Source organism: Bos taurus, chromosome 3 (assembly GCF_002263795.3).
Source record: "Bos taurus isolate L1 Dominette 01449 registration number 42190680 breed Hereford chromosome 3, ARS-UCD2.0, whole genome shotgun sequence".
Taxonomy (NCBI): Eukaryota; Metazoa; Chordata; class Mammalia; order Artiodactyla; family Bovidae; genus Bos; species Bos taurus.
The window spans coordinates 120,499,834-120,521,419 of record NC_037330.1 but is presented as its reverse complement, the minus strand read 5'-3'; the positions used below and the strand labels follow the sequence as shown (position 1 = coordinate 120,521,419).

The 21,586-nt window shown below is 54.2% G+C and overlaps 2 protein-coding genes across 6 annotated transcripts in view; both read right to left on the bottom strand.

Moving 5' to 3' along the window:
- The window catches only part of FARP2 (FERM, ARH/RhoGEF and pleckstrin domain protein 2), a 99,985-nt gene extending 91,016 nt beyond the window's left edge, over positions 1 to 8,969 (bottom strand). For all 3 annotated transcript variants that reach the window (XM_024990358.2, XM_024990360.2, XM_024990361.2), the window contains exon 1: positions 8,921 to 8,969. The gene's annotated coding sequence lies outside the window, so the exon portion shown is untranslated. The remainder of the gene's footprint in view (positions 1 to 8,920) is intronic.
- A 1,423-nt stretch (positions 8,970 to 10,392) lies between these two features.
- SEPTIN2 (septin 2) overlaps positions 10,393 to 21,586 on the bottom strand; it is a 29,515-nt gene continuing 18,321 nt past the window's right edge. For all 3 annotated transcript variants that reach the window (XM_059883385.1, XM_059883383.1, NM_001046092.2), the window contains 9 exon segments: positions 21,153 to 21,276; positions 20,107 to 20,241; positions 19,853 to 19,970; positions 17,460 to 17,561; positions 16,758 to 16,903; positions 16,198 to 16,281; positions 15,319 to 15,376; positions 14,496 to 14,598; positions 10,393 to 12,185 (listed from right to left, as the gene is read on the bottom strand). In XM_059883385.1, coding sequence (XP_059739368.1) covers positions 14,497 to 14,598; positions 15,319 to 15,376; positions 16,198 to 16,281; positions 16,758 to 16,903; positions 17,460 to 17,561; positions 19,853 to 19,970; positions 20,107 to 20,241; positions 21,153 to 21,276 — 869 coding nt within the window. In that variant the 3' untranslated portion in view covers positions 10,393 to 12,185; position 14,496.

Genomic DNA, 21,586 nt, shown 5'->3' with positions numbered 1-21,586 from the left:
GCTCCCCAGTTGCCTCCCCCTTGGCTGGAAAATGAGCACGTGGCTCAGTAGCAAGCACAGCCCTCTGTCCACAGCACAGGATGCTGCTGAAATTTCTATCATGAGAAGAAGGTCTCCATGGGCTTCTCTGATGTGAAGGTGGATACAAGCCAGGTGCAAAGCGGGTGCGTGGCACATGAGTTCCGGTGAAGAGGAGGACCATGAACACACGCATTTGCTTCCGTTCAAACAAGCACGCTGGAGGATAAATTACCCAAACAACCGCCTCTGGCAGGGCGCTAGTGCTGGGAGGGCAGCTGTTTCTGGAATCTGCAGTGCTCATGTCTCAGGTCAACTAGGGAACCTCGTCAATGGTCTCACATTTGCAAAGCACTTTTGCCACATAACATAACCTGTTCTCAGAAGTAACACTGGGGGTGATGGCCTGAGGGGACAAAGTTCTGCCGACCACAAGGTCTTTGTCCAGTAATTCCAATATCTGCATCATCTGAGCTGTAGCCTGTCTTCTCTCCTGTGAGCTGGTATTTCCCTGGTTCTATGCATGTCATGGCAAGAATACACAGAACAACTGTACAAAAAAGATCTTCACGGCCCAGATAATCACGATGGTGTGATCACTGAGCTAGAGCCAGATATCCTGGAACGTGAAGTCAAGTGGGCCTTAGAAAGCATCACTACGAACAAAGCTAGTGGAGGTGATAGAATTCCAGTTGAGCTATTCCAAATCATGAAAGATGATGCTGTGAAAGTGCTGCACTCAATATGCCAGCACATTTGGAAAACTCAGCAGTGGCCACAGGACTGGAAAAGGTCAGTTTTCATTCCAATCCCAAAGAAAGGCAATGCCAAAGAATGCTCAGACTACCGCACAATTGCACTCATCTGACACACTAGTAAAGTAATGCTCAAAATTCTCCAAGCCAGGCTTCAGCAATGTGAACCGTGAACCTCCTGATGTTCAAGCTGGTTTTAGAAAAGGCAGAGGAACCAGAGATCAAATTGCCAACATCCGCTGGATCATGGAAAAAGCAAGAGAGTTCCAGAAAAGCATCTATTTCTGCTTTATTGACTATGCCAAAGCCTTTGACTGTGTGGATCATAATAAACTGTGGAAAATTCTGCAAGAGATGGGAATACCAGACCACCTGACCTGCCTCTTGAGAAATCTGTATGCAGGTCAGGAAGCAACAGTTAGAACTGGACATGGGACAACAGACTGGTTCCAAATAGGAAAAGGAGTACGTCAAGGCTGTATATTGTCACCCTGCTTATTTGACTTATATGCAGAGTACATCATGAGAAACACTGGACTGGAAGAAACACAAGTTGGAATCAAGATTACCGGGAGAAATATCAATAACCTCAGATATGCAGATGACACCACCCTTATGGCAGAAAGTGAAGAGGAACTAAAAAGCATCTTGATGAAAGTGAAGGTGGAGAGTGAAAAAGTTGGCCTAAAGCTCAACATTCAGAAAACAAAGATTATGGCATCTGGTCCCATCACTTCATGGGAAATAGATGGGGAAACAGTGGAAACAGTGTCAGACTTTATTTTTCTGGGCTCCAAAATCACTGCAGATGGTGATTGCAGCCATGAAATTAAAAGACGCTTACTCCTTGGAAGGAAAGTTATGACTAACCTAGACAGCATATTCAAAAGCAGAGACATTACTTTGCCAACAAAGGTTCGTCTAGTCAAGGCTATGGTTTTTCCTGTGGTCACATATGGATGTGAGAGTTGGACTGTGAAGAAGGCTGAGCACCAAAGAATTGATGATTTTGAACTGTGGTGTTGGAGAAGACTCTTGAGAGTCCCTTGGACTGCAAGGAGATCCAACCAGTCCATTCTGAAGGAGATCAGCCCTGGGATTTCTTTGGAAGGAATGATGCTAAAACTGAAGCTCCAGTACTTTGGCCACCTGATGTGAAGAGTTGACTCATTGGAAAAGACTCTGATGCTGGGAGGGATTGGGGGCAAGAGGAGAAGGGGACGACAGAGGATGAGATGGCTGGATGGCATCACTGACTCAATGGATATGAGTCTGAGTGAACTCCGGGAGTTGGTGATGGACAGGGAGGCCTGGCGTGTTGCGATTCATGGGGTCACAAACAGTCGGACACGACTGAGCGACTGATCTGATCTGACGTGATGCATGTCAGGTAATTTTGGATTGTATCCTGGAGTTAAAATACTGTGTTGGACTTACCTGGTGATGCAGTGGGTAAGAATCCACCTGCCAGTGCAGGGCACCTGGGTTTGATCCCTGGTCCAGGAAGATTCTACATGCCACAGAGCAATTAAGCCCATAAGCCATTACTACTGAGCCTGCACGCTCCGGGACCCACAGGCTGCAAGGTCTGAAGCCTGAGCATCTGCAGCCTGTGCTCTGCAACAAGAGAAGCCCCTGCAGCGAGAAAACCACACACCATGACGAACAACAGCCCCTGTTCACCCAAACCAGAGACCCTGAGCAGCAACGAAGAGCCAGTATCAACACAAATAAATAAATACAATACACCAAACACAGCGCTGCGAGCCTCTGGCATCACTTAAATCCCACGAGAACGGGTCATCTCTGTTTAGCTGCACTGGCCTTGCCAGGGCCGGGTGGAGGCCTCAGCATCAGCCCCACCTGCAGAGGCTCCACCCTCCCTGGGCACCATCCCCGGCACCCGCTGGGCTGTGGGCTCCCCCTTAGCCGAGTTCCTGCAGGCAAGCGGTGCAGAGTCAGCCCCGTGTAAACACAGCTCAGCGCTGGGCCCACAAATTCATCAGCAACTCTGGGGTCACCCCCTCAGGCCCCTTCTCCACAGGCATTACCCCTTTGCCCCCCCTCCACTAGGCTCACCCCCTCTCCACAGGGGTCACCCCCTCAGGGCCCCCTCCACTAGGCTCACCCCCTCTCCACAGGGGTCACCCCCTCAGGGCCCCCTCCATTAGGCTCACCCCCTCTCCACAGGGGTCACCCCCTCAGGGCCCCCTCCATTAGGCTCACCCCCTTTCCACAGGCATCACCCCCTCTGCCCCTCTCCACTAGGGTCACCCCCTCTCCATAGGCGTCACCCCCTCGGCCCCCTGTCCACAGCTCCCTGGCTTACTCCTCAGTTCTCCAGCCAGAAGCCTGCAGCTGACGCCCTGCTCGCTGGGGGCTTCCCCAGCTGCAGGAGAGAGTAGAGCGCCCTGCTGCCACAGGCCTGGCTGGAGGACAGGGAGAGGGAGGGGGGTACGATGGCTGTCTCCCCGTCTCTCTGGAACCCAAACTGGGCAGCTCCTCCTGCAGCCCTCCTGGTTTGCACCTGGAGCCCATCTCTGGGTTCTGGCTGCACTGGGAGCAGTCTGGGGAGGCTGGGGGAGGTGGAGGAGGAACAGGAGCCTCACTGCTCGTGTGGCCGTGCTGGCTGCTGTTTCCTCACGGCTGCTCCGCGCAGCTGTGCAGCCCTGCAGCCAGGGTGGTGGGCGAGCTGGGGCAGAGGGGGCTTATGTCTCTTCCCAGAAACAGAACTCAACCTCCAGGCATCTAGAGCGTGTCTGCATGGTGCTCTTTGGGAAGACAGTTAATTTCTATTTCCTCCCTTCCAAGGGTCTGTCGTTTGGAGTTGCCTCCAGGGATGAACACGTGTTACATCTGAAATCAGCTGGCTTCTGGGTGGAGGACAGCGGGGGTCCTACAGTGGAGCACGGCTCACCTTCAAGGAGAAAGAAGGGAACCTACCTGTGTCTCCTCCTCAAACAGTTCAGTTAAAGTAAAAATGATCATTTTTAAACAGTGTCTGGAATGGGTTTCTTGTTCAGAGAGTGAGACTTGTTCCCCCAACGTGTATCTCCTTAACTGTCACCAATGCAGCCAGGATCTGAAGGCCGCAGGAGACAGAAGAACTCCGGTGATTTGTAAGACGACCCAGAGCTGCTTCCTCCTTAAACACGCCCAGCAGCTGGCAGAGGCGGCGCCGAGCACCCTTACCGCCTGTGTCCCAGGCGCCCTCAAGGTGCTGACCATGCCCTGCCCTTGTCTGGCCTTGTGACTCTGATGCCCATCTGCCTTGTTTCTGGGTTCCTCGCTGGCATGGCCCCTTCCAAGGTCCTAAGGAGGGGCCCTTGGCGAAGCCATCTAGAAAGTTCGCACACATATTCCAATGGCAATTGACTGAGCCTGCTGCCCCTTCCACCCTGACCCTGCCTGCGTTCTCCTTCCCCAGGTCATGTGGCTTAAGACAGGACCCAGCTGCCTGCACAAGGAGCAGGAGACATGCTGAGTTCAGGTTTAACGGGACACGTTTCAGTTTTCACACCGAGCTTACCACCAGCCATCATGCCGCAGGCCTGGCTCCGGGAGCGTCGCTGCCGCCCAGGGTGCTTCGGCCCGGGGCTGGGGAACCAAGTGCAGGCCGGACCCCGTGGCAACACCAACAGCCCCAACAGTGCCAGGGGCAGGGGGTGTGTGGGCCTGGGAAGGAGCAAGGCTGGCAGTGCAGGGGGCCAGACACCGGAGAGTCATCCCCAGGCACGTGAAAAGGCAAGCAGAGCTCGGCACTCAGCGGCCAAAACCGCACTGCCCGCCGTCAGAAAAAAGAATTTACACTGCAGCAGTATACTTATAAATACGCCATAGATTCACAACTTTTTTGAATGGAATTCTGCAAAACAGAATTTATCAGGACTCCTGCTGTTCCAAAACACAATCTGTAGCTGTGCTAGAAACAGCAAGCATGAAACCGTTTTATATCTCCTAACAGTCAACAATAAAGGTTTCTGATCAACCATGCTAGAGGAGTCGCTGCACTCATTCTATTCTCTGTCACACTAATTAAAAAGTACACGGCCAAATGAAAAGTGGTACAGAGCTGTGTCGAGGGCTCAAGACGACAACACCCAACTCTTATCTGCTGCCGCTGCTGTTAACTTGCTCACTTGTGTCCGATTCTTTGTGACCCCATGGACTGTAGCCCACCAGGCTCCTCTGTTCATGGAAATTTCCCACGCAAAACTTCTGGAGTGGGTTGCCATTTCCTTCTCCAGGGGACCTTCCTGGCCCAGGGATTGAACCTGGGTCTCCTGCGTGGCAGGCGGGTTCTTTACTGCTGAGCCGCTGGGAAACAGAGGTGTGTCAGGCAATTAGCAAATACACTATTTTTCTGGATTGTTCTGACTGTTACATTAATGGTCAGCTTTCTCAACTCTGTAACGTATTTACTTTTTCTCATTCTAAATAAATATTTGCAGTCCAAGTTAATTTTTATTTCTAACACTGTGTTTCTTAAAGAGGTCTCCTCCCCCACACTGGGTAAATCTCAGGTCCCATAAAAACTGCCATCCACTCTGCCCCAATGAAACCTGACTCGTCCAAATGTTCAGCGAGCACCTTGCTTCTGAACAGAGCAAGTCCAAGTTCCTAAAAGCACAGGAGCCTCTGAGAAGAGAAACACTGCGCCCCCTCCCCGCCCCGCCCCATCACAGCAGGGAAGACACAGGAGCCAGTCTCCTAAGTGCTGGTAAGAGCCGCGAGGAGTTAAGCCAGAAGCCAGAAGCCGCTAGGGATCTGGTGGGTGGAGAGGGAGGGAGGAGGCCTCAGCGAAAGGCGCGTGTCTGCGTCAGACCCCCCAAGAGTCCTGAGTGGCCGCCAGGCCCGCCCCTGGCTCAAAACCCTTGCCACACAAAACAAGGAATCCAGGCTCAGAAAGGTTAGTGACCTCAGCCTTTCCCCACCCCCAACCTCAGGGTGTGCCATCCCCTCTTGGGCTTAAGGGACCCCACGTGCCGAGTGTGGGATGAGCCAGAAGGGGAGACGCCTGTGAAAGTGGCCCGGACCACACTTGGGGAGCACTGAGGAGGGGCCGTGGCTGGCCTTGCCAGGCGGCTCTCCAGCACAGAGTGGAGCTGGGCCCACCGGGCAATGGAGGGCTGGCTGGGCAGAACAGTGCACACCAGCAGGGCCCTGAGGGCGCCCACGGCCGGGCGGTGGGGGTCCTCAGAGCCCACCTCGGAGGCCTGGGTGGGATTTCTCCTAGCTGCAGAGTACCACCTGGTACTCTGCAGCTAGGAGAGATGGGTGAAGACAGGCTCATCACTGCGTCTGGCAGCGTCAGCGGGCCTTTCCGCTCTTGGATTTTAAAACGACTGTAAACTGGAGAACAGTCCTGTGACCCTAAAATAAAACTACTTTCATCACTCCATCTTCTCCTCCGATCCTTGTCCACATCCTCGAATATTTTTAAATCAGTGTAATTGCTGTGTACAAACTGCTTCGCTTTTTTGGTTAAGATGTCTTTTTGAACGTATTTCCAGGGATCACAATGGTTCCAATTCTGTTGGGCGGGAAGGGTGAGAAGGGGACTGCCGGAGCGCGTCTGTGGGCTGCGGAGTGCTCCACCACTCTTACACGCGGTGTGTACCCGAGTTTGTTTTCAAAACCGGGATTCCAAAATCAAAACCTTTTATCACTTATTGCTAGCTGCTCTCCATAAAGATTAGACCAATTTACAGAATCACCAGAAATCCATCACATTCTGGCCTCTGTATCCTTAAGCTCTGTGGAGCCCTCACCTTTGACACCCTGTTGCCAAGGTGAAGCCTAGAGCTGACAAATATGCTGCAGCCCAAGGATGCTCCACACACGGGGTCTCAGAGAGCAGGATGGGGCGACCACGGCTCCGCACTCAGCTTTACAGGGCTCTTCCTGCACAGAACGCAGAGCCGCGTGCAGGAAACTTGTGACCCACTGAGCAAAAGGGGAGGTGGCGGGCTTACAAGAGAGTGGGTGAAGGAAAAGCAGGAACAGACCTGAGAGGAACAGCGGCAGGAACAGCCATCCGCTATCTTCTCAGCACAGAGGATGCACTGCTGTGCTGAGAGGCAAGGTGTTTGGAAAGGAGAGGAGGGGCCTGATGGATTTAAAAGCACATGCACAGAACTATCCATGCCTCCATCTTTGCTTTGTCAATGCAGGGCACACGCCCTTCTCCCAAACAGGACAACTCTGCTTAAATACTGCCTTCTTTTCTCTGGACCGTGTGCTCAGACTGCTCTTCTACCAGATAACATGATGGCTAACACTGATTAAGCACTTAGTTGGTTCCAGGCATCTAGCTACTGACGCCTGATCCTCACAACAAGTCTATGAGGCAGGTAAACTGCAACCTCATTTGTTGATAAGGAACTCGAGGAGAGATACGTGAATGTATCATATAAACTCCCCTTTTGGGAAAGGAATTAGTATAGATGGAAGCAGGAAGCCTACCAGGAGGGGAGGTCCAAGCAGGTAATGAGCCAGCAAACTTCTGCAGCTCTTGCAGCTTCTGGTCCAGATAGCTCAGTGCTCACTGAGGCTCGGCAACAAAGCAGCAGTCCCACCCCAGGAAGCGGGTCCGGGCGTGATCCAGCACCGGCCACCCACTCTGCTTCCTACTGGGGCCAGGGCCTGGCCACGTCATCTCTGCAGATTTTGAGGCAACTTGACTGCAGTCATGAAATTATGACGCTTACTCCTTAGAAAGAAAGCTATGACAAACCTAGACAGCATATTAAAAAGCAGAGACATCACTTTGCTGACAAAGGTCTGCAAAATCAAAGCTATGGTTTTTCCAGTAGTCATGTATGGATGTGAGAGATGGACCATAAAGAAGGCTGAGCCCTGAAGAATTGATGCTTCAAACTGTGGTGCTGGAGAAGATTCTTGAGAGTCCCTTAGGCTGAAAGGAGATCAAACCAGTCAACCCTAAAGGAAATCAACCCTGAATATTCATTGGAAGGACTGATGCTGAAGCTCCAATACTTTGGCCACCTGATACGAAGAACCGATTCATTGGAAAGATTGAGGGAGAGGAGAAGGGCGCGAGAGGAAGAGACGGTTGGATGACAACAGTCCCTCAATGGACATAAGTTTGAGCAAACTCCAGGAGACAGTGGAGGACAGAGGAGCCTGGTGTGCCACGGTCCATGGGGTTGCAAAGAGACATGACTTAGTCTTAGAGGCTGAACAACAACAAAACAAAATACGAACACCAGGTGTGAAGCGCTCCCTAACCCTCAGAGAGTTAAGTCCCGTGGTGTAAGGAGCTCACAGAACTGTCAAAGAGCAGCCCATACAGATGAGCATTAGATCTGCCTGCAGGCCAAGGCCACTCCAGGCCTGCCCAGCTGCCAGGTGCGCCGCCGCCCCTCCACACCACCAGCCCTCTGGCGCTGTGCCCCTGACGGCCATCAAGCTCTCCAGAGTGCTCGGCCCAAAGCTCCCGCACAGAAACAGCAAAGGCGCAGGGAAAAGCCAGCCCGAGATGTAAATCTTTCCTTTCACTATGGGCTCAGGCTGTTTCCTTCAGTGCCCTCCTGGGAATTTCTGTTTTCACGGCAATTACGACCGACCAGCATGTGGAAGGCCTCCGGAGGCCGTGGCCACCAGGGTGGGTGTGGACCCCGGCCTGAGCGATCACTGGGCATGGCCGGGTCCCAGCTATCAGGGCGGCCTTTGGAAGGCTCTCATTGCCTGAGGAGCCCTTCCAGGTTTCCCGGAGTAAAAGCATTAACACCTAATACCAGCCTCAAGATCATTTAAAGAAAGGCCAAAAAGGGTATGGCCACAAGTCGCCCAAGCTTCCACTTGTGGTTCTGCCCAGGCCTCACGCGGGGCCCTCCCTGCCCATCCCGGGGCCCCTACGCGGAGCCCTCACGCCCACCCGGGATCCCACGCGGGGTCCTCACGCGCACCCAGGGCCCCCAGCGGGCAGGCTCCCCATACAGCGCCCTCCTCACACGCGGCCCGCCGCCTGAAGGCCTTCCCAGGCCGGGAGCCGACTCCTCTGGCCGCTCACTCTCCGGAGGCGCCCGCCCTGCCTCGGGCTTCGGCCCGCGGCCTCCGCCGCCCGCCCCCGAGGCGTAGCCTGGCCCCCGCTCGCCCGCTGCCGCGCGGCCCCGCACCCTCACCGGCTGCCCAGCCCGAGCTGTCGCCCGCAGCGGCCTCCGAGTCCGCGCCGGCTCCGCCCGCTCCCTACTGCCCGCGGGCCGCCCCCGCGCCCCGCGCCCCTTCCCCGCCCCCCCAGGGTCCCGCCCTCGCCCCGCGGATGCGCCGCCGATTGGTCTGACGGCCCCTGGGGCGGGGGCTCCGCGGCCGTAGCCTGGAAGCGCGGCACAGAACTCTGATTGGTGGATTTGTAGGGCGAGAAGGCACGCGCAGAGTCGGATGTAATTCGGCCAGCTCGGCTCGCAGGGCCGCGGGCGGTTGTGGGCGGGGCGTCAGATCAGTGCTCGGGGCGTGGTTACGGCTCGGGGAGGGGCGGGGCGTCGGCTCGGGGGGCGGGGCGCGACTCCGGCCCAGATCGGTCTGCAGTCCCGTGCTGCCCTGGACCGTGGCTGCCTGCGTTTGTTACTAGATCCTCTTCTCCTGGGGCTACCGGGGTCGGCTTAGGGGCGCCGAGGGCCAGGCGAAGGTGTGCTGCAGAGGAAATGGGCCGTGCTGGGAGCCCAGCGGCCCCCTAGCCTTCGCGGCTCCCCACCGGGGAATGGAAACGTGGCACCATCTCCGGAGCCCCCAGGCCCACGATTTGCAGGAGCACACGCCCCTTCTTCGAACAGTTGAGTGAGCTCCTATGCATTCTTGGACACCCGGCTCAACTTGCCCCGGTCCTGCCCCCGCCGCGGCCCCCGTGAGCAGGCCAGGAGCGCCCCCGCGCGGCTATCTAGGGAATAAGTCCCGAACCATCCTGGAAAATCCTGGTTGGTTGGCCTCCGGGCACATCTCACACGAGGAGGAATATCTGCTTTCCGCGGGGCTGCCTCAGAAGGGCACTCTTGCCCCCGTCGTTCCCGCCGGGTTTTTTCTCTTACCGGCCCCCAGCGCAGAACCCCGCACCCCTCCCCACCGAGGCACAAAACCCCCGACAAGTACACACTGCCAGGGAGATTACGCAGGGAGACCCTGGTCAGAGCGGCGGGGGACCCAGTAGAGGCTGCGGAGAGTAAGCTGGAAGGAACACCCGAGGGAGGGACGGGCCTGGGGAGAACTACAGAAGGAAAGGGGCCCAGGCGGTCCTGGGTGGAGGGGCCAGGGGACTGGCTGCCACCCCCAGGTCAGGTTTCCAGCATTCCTCCTGATCAGTCAGTCGTTGTCCCTACTGTGAATGACACCTTGCTTCTCTCACGTCTTATACCCGGTGGGCAGACATCATCGAGCTCCCATTAGAGCTCCTTTTTATCCGTTCCCCTGTAAATCCTTTCTTCCCAGGCTTCGTGGCTCCCTCTTTCCAGACGGGATGGCCAGTACAGAGCTATTATGTACTGATGTTCATGCGAATAATTCCTCCCCATTTCTTATACACAGGAAATGCAGAACTTTCTCTGAATCTTTCCGAGATCTTACACCTTTATCTTGTAAAGAGCCAATAATGAGAACTACTCACTTAATATCTAAACAATAGTGCTTTATTGGTAAAAGGTTAGTTTCAGTGGATACAAAATTGCTGTGTAAAGTAAGTTTTCAAAATACATTTTTATAGGTAAAGTTTTATCTCTTAGTAACTAAAGAGCAATTATCTATTAGCAGAAGTATTTAGAATGGGGCAGCAAAACAAAAGGGGATCTGGAAGTGTAGGCCCAGCCACACCCATGCAGCCGTTAGGTGGCAGCTGGCACTAAGTAGACCATACTGGGCTTATTACGTCTAGAATACTAGACGAATTACTAGAAAGCTTAGTACGCTTTCAAGTACTGCCACCCCACCCCCTTTTAAAAAACAGCTTTTACTAGCATAGTTGATAAATGCCAAAATGGAACACTTCTTGGTAAAAACTGTACAAGGCACCTAAACCTACAGCTCTTGACCGCTTGCCATCAGGCAGCAGTGAAGGGCAGTCGGGAGAACACCGGGCGGCCTTCTGCCGCGCACCCGGCTGACGCTGTCATCTCCCTTCCTTCTGGGGTGGCCTCAGCCCTGGAGCTCAGCGCTTCTCCACGTCCGCCCCCCCGGTGCTCCAGTGGGATGCGAACGCTGAGCCAGCACCCACTCCCTCCAGTCTCCTTCCACGTGTCACTTCTGGGGACCCATCAACCGCAGGGCAAGGAAACCAGCCAGTGTGGCACCCACGCTGGCACCGTCAGCCAGCCCACAGAGCAAGTCTGAAAGAGCCTTCACTCTCAAGCCACCTGTGGACAAGTCTGTGTAACATGTAAGGAAGGAAACCATGGCGGCTAAAAATGGACGGGACAGGCCACACACTGCTATCTGCCTGAAAACCATTGAGAACGGGATCAGTCCAAGCGAAGCCAAACCAGAACTGCACTGGGAACCGTGATGGCACTGCCCAGATACATTTCCGCACTGCAGTCACAGAAAACACGCCAAGTGCAGTATAAAAAGGCAGACTTCTGCACAGATCAACTGTTAATTTCCCTTAAAAAGTTATGCTATAAATCTAGTTGAGTACAAACAGTTTACTGACTCTCACCACATAGGTAAGAATCTTAGCTGTGACATGGAAATTGCAGCTCATGGGTTTTCGTGGCAAACTCTATAGAATGTGGTTTGTGCTGAGTTCTCTGCATAGTGGTTAAAAAAATGACCTCACAATTCAAAGACTTGTTTAAAAACTCACCCCTAACAGCCTGTTTGTAAAAAAGCTATTTAAGTATAAACATGTATCTAATTAGATATCTTTTCATTTGGTAAACAGATAATGTGCAGATGAATTAACAGTATGGAGTTATAGCAGCAAAACTGGTTTTGGATGCTATGGTCAAACAAAAGCAAGGCAGGGAAGCAGGTGCCATGGCTTGGTGAGAACGGCCTGGCACCCGGGCAGCTCGTCCTTCTGCGCTCAGGTCTCTACTGCTCAGGAACGTTCTCGGAAATCCGAATGTTCTAGAAGTAAATCACGATTAGTCGGTTAGGCCAGTCAAATGGAATTCCACTATTAACTATACGTGCTGACTGGTCCCTGGGCATCAGTTCTAGCGTTAGTGGTTACTTGAAGTGGAAGAAGAAGGAAAATGGACAGTTCACCTCACAGAATATAAGTATAACATAACAATGAAATGCAAAGGTTAAGGTACTTCATACAAAATAGCACATTGAAAGTTTTTAAAAAATTAAATTCTTAGGCACAGGTACTGTGAAATGTGGACAGGCACCCCTCCAACAGTCTTGAAAACACGCAGCTGTGTTACTCATAGGAATATTCATCTTGCAAAGTGTTTCCTGGAAAAACAAAACACAAGACGTTTATGTGGGAGTCCTGCCCTGCCCACCGCTCAGACCACGACCAGCAGGATTTTTCTGTGTAATAACAAAGGGCAAAGGTTGAGCAGACGGTGGGCCCCGAGGACCACAGTGTCTACTAAAGGCAAAACCTCACTTACAAAGTTCTTGGAAACCGGGATGAAAAGTACGCAGAAATGTACCGGTTTTATACCCAAAGTGGAATTTTCATAATTCTGTAAAGCTTCAGAAAGAGAAGCAGCACAACAGAGAAGTAAGCCAACACCCATGGCCCCCTCCCGCCCCAGGGGAGCCCTGGCGCTCCTCGGCCCCTCTCCCTCCCACCGCTTCCCAGCAGGCGCAAACCTGCCTGGGCAGTGCTGCCCTGGCATCAGAAGGCCCACCAGCTGACAAGGGCCAGCGTCCTCACTGCTGAAGTGGGACCTCCACACTCACTCAGAAAGGCCCCCGGGACCTTGTGACACGACGACCAAGGAGAAGCAGTCACACCTGACCCAGGTAGGCTCCCTGGACGCTCCCTCTAAAAGTGAGTGCGCGTACCTTCCTACCTACTTGTGTCTTCCTCTCCAGCGATTTCACAACTAAAACCTCTCCCAATCAGCCACCAAGGGCAAGGGCTTTATTCGGTGACCAGCGCCCCCAGCCTGGCCCCGCCCAGGTCCTTCGTCAGCTGTGTGTCGTGGAGACCTCTGACAGGTGCCCAGCCTCAGGGCCCCTCGCCTTCTGTCTCACTGCCCCAGCAATGTGGCAGCTCAGCCCGCAGCTGCTCACGTCGTCACAGCATGTGAGTGACGCCTCTACAGTCCCAGGCCCCTAACCACACTGGAGACCCCGTGCCCAGATCCCGGCTTCTCCCTAGAGCTGGGCGGGCGGGCACTGCCTGGCCCCGGGCAGCTCCTCCGGGGAGCAGGCCAGCCTCCACCCTGACCCCACATTCTCCTCCTCCTCTGGGCTCTGACTTTACCTTCCGCTCCCTCTGCTTGGAGCTAGTTAGCCACTGCCTGGACAGCTCTGAGCGTCCCCTGTCCAAGGGGCAGGGAGAGGGCACTTCGGGGAGGCAGCACAGCCTGGCCCGACCCCCGGACCCACCAAGGACGAGCAGTCAGGGCGGAGCTGCGCTGAGGGGCCATACCAGCAGTCTCCCTCTAGGGGACCCCTCAGCCCACCTCTACTTCTGCTCTGCCTGAGCCATTCCAATTACATTAAGCTCCCTTTGGCTCTTTCCTCCACCATCCTACGTGTGATTGAATTTGCTCCTCACCATGTCTTCTCATAAAACTTTTAGGATCAAGAGATTCCTGGCCAAGAAACAAGAGCAGAGTTGTCCCATTCCTCAACGGATTCGAGTGAAAACTGCTAAAAAACTCGGGTGCACCTCTGAGAACAGACCCTGGAGGAGAGCCAAGCTGGGTCCGTTAGGGCCTCACACGGGAGCTGCACGCTGCACACGGTCACGCCACCCAACCCGGCAGTGAGAGTGTCACTGCCGCTCAGCAGCTCATGGGAGGCGGGTGCTTGGCTCCTGGAGCTTCCCGTTTTCTCATTAGCGGTCCATGCGGCTCAGCGAGAAACACAGGAAAGCTTTTATTGGAAAAAATTCTCTCTGTAAAGATACTTTGAGCCTTAATAAATTTCAAATTGTATAACCAACAAAAGCTACTTTAATATACAATTTTTCTTCCATTGTCGAGATATTAAATCTCTAAAGTAGGAGTCTAGAGAGTTTTCGGGGGTGAATCCACCCCACCAGGAAGGTGACAGACCCAGCTCCTCGGGGACAGAAGTTCTGCACTCGTTTCGGGCCTCACCCTGTAGGGCTCGTCGTCTGTGTACTGTATTTTACCCTCAATAAATGTGATCTAGGAAGTCGGACGTTTTCCTGTAGGGGTGTGGGTATGGGAACCTCTAACCTCTGCCAGTCCGTCAGAGTGCAGTTGACAACCTCAACTTGTGACTGGCATCTGAAGTGGGGGCAGACTGGTGCCCAGTCTGGGACTGAGCCCCATCCTGCAGGGTCGGACGTGAGCTCCAGGTGGCAGGCGTGGGGACCTGCATGCATCTGGGAGCAGGAGCGAGGTGTCCCAGGTGGGAGGAGACACAGGAGGGAAGCGCGGCCTTCTTCCCTACACAGGAAGGACTGGCTCGGCTTCCCACTCCAGCTGCGGACCAGCTTCCAGGCTGAGAAGCTGCGAGAACACGGCCGCCCTCGCTGGACGGGGGTGGGAAGCGCGGTCTCCCGGGAGCCGCCCTCCCCTCGGGGCCGGGGCCGCTCCCCAGGCCGGGCCTCACCTCACACGTGCTGCCCGTGGACCCCGCTGTCGCCGTCGCCGCCCTGCAGCTGCAGCTGCATCTGTGCCTGCATCCGCGCAATCATCTCCTGCATGCGGCGGAGCTGCGGACACGAGAGGGGCATATGAGCCCGGGGCCCTCATGGGGCCGTGACTGCGGCCCCACGAGCTGACCCTCGCCGACTCTGACCAGCCAGTGAAAGGACCAAGGTCTCAACAGAACACCGAGCACACAATAAGAAAAGGCCATTCAAATGAAAAATAAAATGACCAAGAAACAGAAGAAATAAGAAAGGAAAGACAGCATGAGAGAGTTTGACCTAGAGAGGCGGGAAACAGCTGCTGCCCTGCCGTGGGGGCTGCCCTCGAGGGGCCCGAGGCCCAGCTGCTCCCGCAGTGACCGTCCCCGTCCCCTCACAAGCGCCCTGCGCCTCCACACCCGGCCGCTCTCCAGGACGGCAGTCGCCCCGTCACGGGCTCTCAGGGGACTCGGCAGACAGGCTCTGCAGGGAGTGCGCTGCGCTAGAGACCGCGGTCCTCGCCTGCACCCTGCCTCCTAGAGCTTCCTGTCGGTTCAAACTCTGAACGCACTTCTCAGGGCAGCTTTCTCTAGTTTCATCCCCTGTGTAAGTCATACGTATTCCTTAAATTTCTCTTAATGACAGTGATTGACAATTTCTGTCGTTATATTTTCATTGTCTGTGTATATGAAAACTACTGATTTTTAAACCTTATACAAATCAGCCATGTCACTAAACTCTATTTCCAACTTTTCCCATTAACTTGCTATTGAAGATTAAAAACTACAATACTTTTCTACTTACCTCAGCTTCCTTCTCCAGCAGTATCTGGTCTTTATTCATGTCCTCATTTTCTACTTTCCTAAGAGTTGAAAGAAATTACAAGTATAACATTACAACAAATTACGGCTGGTCATTTCTGATGAGAGATACCCAAAGTAGTAAAATTTCACTTTACAACTTCTCAGAAATACAATTTCTGAGAAAAATCTATTGGAAATCATATAAACTTACTATTTTTCGGACTAACAACATGAATGAATAAAAAAGAAAAAATGATCAAAAAGAAAACACAAAATGGAAAATTCAAGATATTTTTCTTACTCTAAGCTGGGGGGGTGGGTGGGTGTAACACTTCCAACTTTACTCAAAAAATGGCAGATTTTATCTGAAGAGTAGGTTTCTAAGATAAGTTCTGAACAAAGACTATAGCCATCATACTGTAAAAGGAACACGTTGTAAATGTCCAGGCAGAGAAGCGGGCGTGGAGGCCTCTGAGCCCACAGACGCAGCTTGACATGGCTGCTGCATGGCACCACAGCCTGACGGTCCTCGGACAGCATGGTCTTGCTGCCTCTAAATCCCTTCTTAACCTCTGGTCCCCAAATTAACAACACCTAAAGTGATCTCCAAAGTGCACCTCATACGTGGGTACAAAGGACCTTGTATCGAAAAAGGACCCAACACAAGTCTGCAGCCTTTCTACTACAACTGTTCTTGATATAAACGATTAGAGACGCCTTTCAACAGGCAAAACGGATCAAAAACACACCCGGCCCCACGAGCGATTAAACTAGCAACAAGTGTGTGGAGATAGCTCTAGGCAGGACACCGAACGCTGATGCTGGCGGCCAGCTGAGCTGGGCACAGGAGCAGAGGGGATGGCACGGCTTGGGCAATGACCTGCCGCCTCTCTTGAGCCTCTCGGACCGGAAGTTCTCATAGTGCAGGTCCTGGGTCACCTCCTGGAGATCCTGCATGTGAGTGCTGCAAGACAAGAGACGCACCGGGGTTGGGCGACATGCACCTGCCACTTGTGGGGGGGCACCTGGTCATGCACACGAAGCACACGCCAGGAACGAGACCCGGGGCACCTCCCACAGGAGACCACCACCCATGGTCAGAGGAAGAGCCACTAGGAGGGCCACCAAGGTGAGCGCCGCCTAAACCAGAATACGCTCCTCTGAAGGGACTTATGGGAACATGCAGTTCAGACGTTCGTGACTCTGCAAGCTTAACCTTTATACCAGAGGGAGCCTGTCACTGTCACCTGCAGAGAAAACCATCAGGGTGTCCAAGCCTGAGGAGGAGCGCAGGCCCCAGCGGGAGAGACCAGTCTGCGGCAGTCAGAAGCGGGCGGGCCTCTGCACGGAGCTGGACCGCCCGCTGCAGGGGTGCAGGGAAGCCCCGCTTGGAAGCCCCGCTTTCCCGGCCGGGCACCACCACAGGGAGACGGCACTCACATGAGCATCGTCCTCAGCTTCAGGAAGTCGTTGTGCTCCGGGTTCTCCACCTCCACGACGCCCCAAGGGTAGAGGCGGCCTCTGACCTTCTTGCCTTTGGCTTCAATCAGCTGATTGGATCCAACCACAGAGAAAGGGATGCTGGCCTAGAAGGAGACACGCGGGGTAGACTGGCTCTACATGGGGAACCCCAACTTTCACTGCAAACAGGGACATGAGCAGAGAACGTGCACACTGCCGCCGACCTCAGGGCTCACTGCAAAAGCGTAGGCGCACATCCCACTCGCAGGTGGCGGCAGGAGACAGCTGTGCCAAAACGTGCCGGAAGCAACAGCACCAGCGTAACTGCACCTGCCCGGGCAACCCCAGAGGCCAAGCCTCTAGACACCTGGCCCTCACCAGCTCTTTCCAAGTTAAATACACTGACTGCAAGAAGCGGGGCTTCCCGGGTGGCACCAGCAGTAAAGAATCTGCCCGTCAATGCAGCAGACCCGGGTTCAACCCCGGGGTCGGGAAGATCCCCTGGAGGAGGAAGCGGCCACCCACTCCAGTATCTTGTCTGGGAAATCCCAAGGACAGAGGAGTCTGGGGGGCTACAGTCCAAGGGGTCACAAAGAGCTGGACCCAACTTAGTGACTAAATAGCAACAGCCACAGGAAGGCGGAGTGACCAACCCTGTGCGTCCGCGGGCACGGCACCCACCTTGAGAAGTCGAGTCTGCTCTTTAAAATCTTCATCTTCATCGGACTCTGCGTCAGGTAAGTGATAGATTTTGATGTTATGTTCCTCAATTTCATCCAGAATCTGAAAGAATGACCACGCCAGGAGCAACTGTAGCAAACTGTGTGCTGACTGTTCCAGTCAAGTGTGACCCGTCATATTAGAAACACACCAGAACTATCCAAGTCTCAATAAGGAATCCTACTGATTAAAACCATTTTTTTTCTCTCGTTTCATACATGATATTTTACACGTTTCAATGCCATTCTCCCAAATTAAAACCATTTTCAAATGATCTTACAAACCACTCAAAAGGCTGGCGTGCATTCCAAGGGGTCCTCCAGCCAGAAAAACAACAGGAATGCACCCCCCCGGCCCTGCCGAGGCCACGGACCAACGGCTGTCCCCGAGCAGCCGCAGAGGGCACTGCACACAAGCAGGCCAGCAAGGGGCTGCTCGGCAGGGCCAGGAGGGGCCAGGGGGACACCTGCCAGTGGCCGGAGGGCAACAAGGAATCCAGGAGGGCTGGGAGGCAGGGCCGAGCGTGACTGGGGCTGACAAGTGGACAGCTCCCCAATGTCAGGAAGGGATCGAGGGTCTCGATTTCATCTAATAGGCCAAGAGTGCTGAACCAAGTGGCAGAGTTGCCTAGACGGGAAAAAACTGGGCTGGAGTGGAAGCTAGCATGCATTCACCCGTCAGTCTACCAGAAACCCAGCCCCCAAGCCCCTACACGTGCTGGGCACTCCACCAGGTCTGGGGCAGGCTGGCCCTCTGCTTACCCTCACGCTAGAATCTGGGCCCTCAACGGAAGAGAAAAGACAGGCCAAGGCAGCAGGAAGCAGCTCTGCTTCAAACCTGCTCCCAAACTTGCTCCTCCTTAATGTGACTAGGGTCTCGCGTGGTCAAAGATCTCGGATGAATTCACTGTCCACACTATGTCACGATCTAAGAAAAAGCCCTCCCTGCATCCTGGCCCTGGCAAGCTGACCTTGGTCTGCTCAGGACTGCTCACTCCCTCCCTGCTGAGATGGAGAAGCTGAGCAGGGAGCAGGAAGCTGCTCTGTCCCCTGCCCCGCAAGACAAGGCTTACGCTGGGGACGAGGACAGAGCAAAGCTAGTAACTAGGCCACGCAGAACTGGAAGAGAGGAGTAAGAAAGCGACAGATCAACACTAACCACGCATGCTCAGTCTGGGTACGACAAGAACCATGGGATCGTTCTGAGAGGGAGGGAGGGGCGGACAGAGGTCTGGGGACAGACGTTCTTAGATGAGGAAAGGAGCATGTGGACAGGCACAGGAGAGAAGCCAGATAAGAGGAAAGGCCCAGGATTTCATTTCATTTCAGACTCTGAGATCAAGACCTATGAGCTCTGTACACGTAATCAGAGATGGATACAGAGCATTCTAACCCTGACAGCTCTCTCCACTGCATGTCTGAAATGTACCCCTATTAAGGTGAAGTCCCCGTAAGTATGAGCTGCTCAACTGTTTCCTGTCAGGGACAAAAGTGCCCGAGTTCTCAGGTGCTCTTCCAAGGGCCTGCATGTTTTTTAAAAAACTGGCAGCATTTATGACAATAAAGGAGAAGGCTGACAGAAGACATCAGGAGAAACACAAAACCACAAAGGTCACAGCAGGTGAAATCTTTTACAACACGGTAATCAGCGTCTAAAAATACAGCAGTATCTACGAGTAGGTAAAAACGCAGTCGAGCAGCAAGGCTCTAAAACCCGGAAAAATACAGCAACGGGGTTCAAGTGCCTGGAAAAGAATCGGACCAGCGACCGGGCGAAGGCAGCCTGAGACGGGACGCCGTGCCCCACGCCTCAGAAGACAGCTACCCTAAACACGGCAAGGGTCCAGAGCCGGCCCAGGCGGGGGGCAGGCCCACACCCAGGCTCCAGAGAGCCAGACAGTTACCAACTGTGTTTGAGGAAAACACAGGCTCTTTCAAAGTACAGTGCACATCGATTTCCTCCTAAGCTTACACGACGGTGAGACACAGATATGCGCTGATGCTGGCAGCACCAGCACCAGGGAGGCCTGCTGGGAGGCCCCTCCCCTCCCCTCCCATGCCCGCCCCCCGCCCCCGCCCCCCTCCCCAGGCCTGCTCAGTGCCCCCTCCCCTCCCAGGCCCGCCCCCCCCAACCCAGGCCTGCTGGGAGGCCCCTCCCCTCCCCTCCCATGCCCGCCCCCCGCCCCCCCCCCAGGCCTGCTCAGTGCCCCTCCCCTCCCAGGCCCGCCCCCCCCAACCCAGGCCTGCTGGGAGGCCCCTCCCCTCCCCTCCCATGCCCGCCCCCGCCCCCCCCCCCCAGGCCTGCTCAGTGCCCCCTCCCCTCCCAGGCCCGCCCCCCAGGAGCCCAGCACGCACCCTTTTCTTCAGGCGCTCCCGCTCCTTCAGGGTGAGCGTGTCGGCTTTCGCGATGACAGGCACGATATTCACCTTGTTGTGGATCGCCTTCATGAACGCAACATCCAGTGGCTTCAGTCTAAAAGTCGTGTTTAAGGGAAAAATTTTTCTCTCAATCACTTCAGCTCTCACAGCGAATCATGCACATGTGGGGGACTGTAAGGCGCAGGCGCAGCGGCCGCCCTCGCGCGCGCGCCCGGGGCGCAGGCGCTCACCCGTGCCCGAAGGGGGAGATGAAGTAGAAGCAGCAGTGCACCCTGTTGTCGATGATGTGCCGCCTGTTCAGGCCGCTCTCGTCGTGCAGGTACCGCTCGAACTGCTCGTCGATGTAGCAGATGATGGTTTTAAAGCTGAGAGACAAATACCAATCATCACGGGATACAAGAGGCAGCACCCCTGACTACAAAGACAAACGGGTTTCTCTAGCCCCTGCCCCTCTAGCAGATGTGATTTAACAACCCAACTGCAGGATGGAAACGGAAAACCGACTCCTAGGTTTGGCAACATGGTGGCTTTTGGAAACTGCTGAGAATCATTTCCTCTTAAGTATTGAAGGTCGAAAGCCCGGATGCAATAGGTTACAAAGAGCCTGAGCGGACTGCCAGGAGACAGACAGGAGCGGGGGCGGGGAGTGGAGCAGGACTCCCACAAGTGAGCTGCAGCGGTGGCTGCAGGAAGGAGGGAGCCCAGGAGAAGGAGAAAGACAAGGGAAGCCCTCTGCCCCTCCGCCCTCTCCCCGTGAGTGCTGGAAAGCTGCTGCCTTGGGTTTGTGGGATTAGAACCCAGAAAGGCTGTACAGTGACGTGGTGCTCTCTCCAGGCGGCACGGCCCAGACTGCACTCACAGTCCACCTCCTCGCTTCCTCACTGTGCAGAGTCACCAATAAGCAGCCAACGACAGACACTCGGTCTGGAGCAAGTCTCTTCAGAGACCTCATCTTCTTGAATACGCAAAGGAGGAAGACTACCGTGGTATCTTGTTCACTAGCCACGGTCCAAATCAAGGTGCTTTATTTATGTTAGCATTTGCTGTTTCGTTGGCTTTGTGATATTAGATCTCACTAGAGTGCTCTTAAAATACTCATTCCTTGTGAAATTCCTCATTAAAAACGCTATAGTGAGAATGATTTAAATTGTCTTATCATTCTGTCACACACAGCTACCCCAAACCCAGCAATCGTGAGTGACCATGACGGACTGAAACACACAGAGACACGCTTGGCAGGGGCACAGCCTCACCACCGAGGGCCCTGGGGACGTACCAGTCCCTGCAGTTGATGGCATCCCCATAGCCCGGGGTGTCCACCACGGTCAGACGCAGCTTCACCCCGCGCTCTTCAATCTCAACAGTGGAAGCCTCAATCTGGACGGTTCTTTCAATTTTCTCTGAAACAGAAGCAACCTTATTACTTTCTTCTTATTAAATAAGTGACTCAGAAGTAGCTATTTCTCTTTAAGGACAGTTCTCAGAAGGTAACAGGAAGATTGTGTAAAAATGATCCCAGGGTCAGTAAAAGAAACACTGTAGCTGAGATTAAAGGGCTGTTTCCAGGTAAAAAAATGTCAATATTGAAAATTGCAACTTCTCTTCCTCAGACAGGAAGAACAATGAATGAATCATTTAAAGACTATCCAGGGACTGCAGCCCTATTGTGCGGGCCTAGACTTCACTTTGCCAACAAAGGTCCATCTAGTC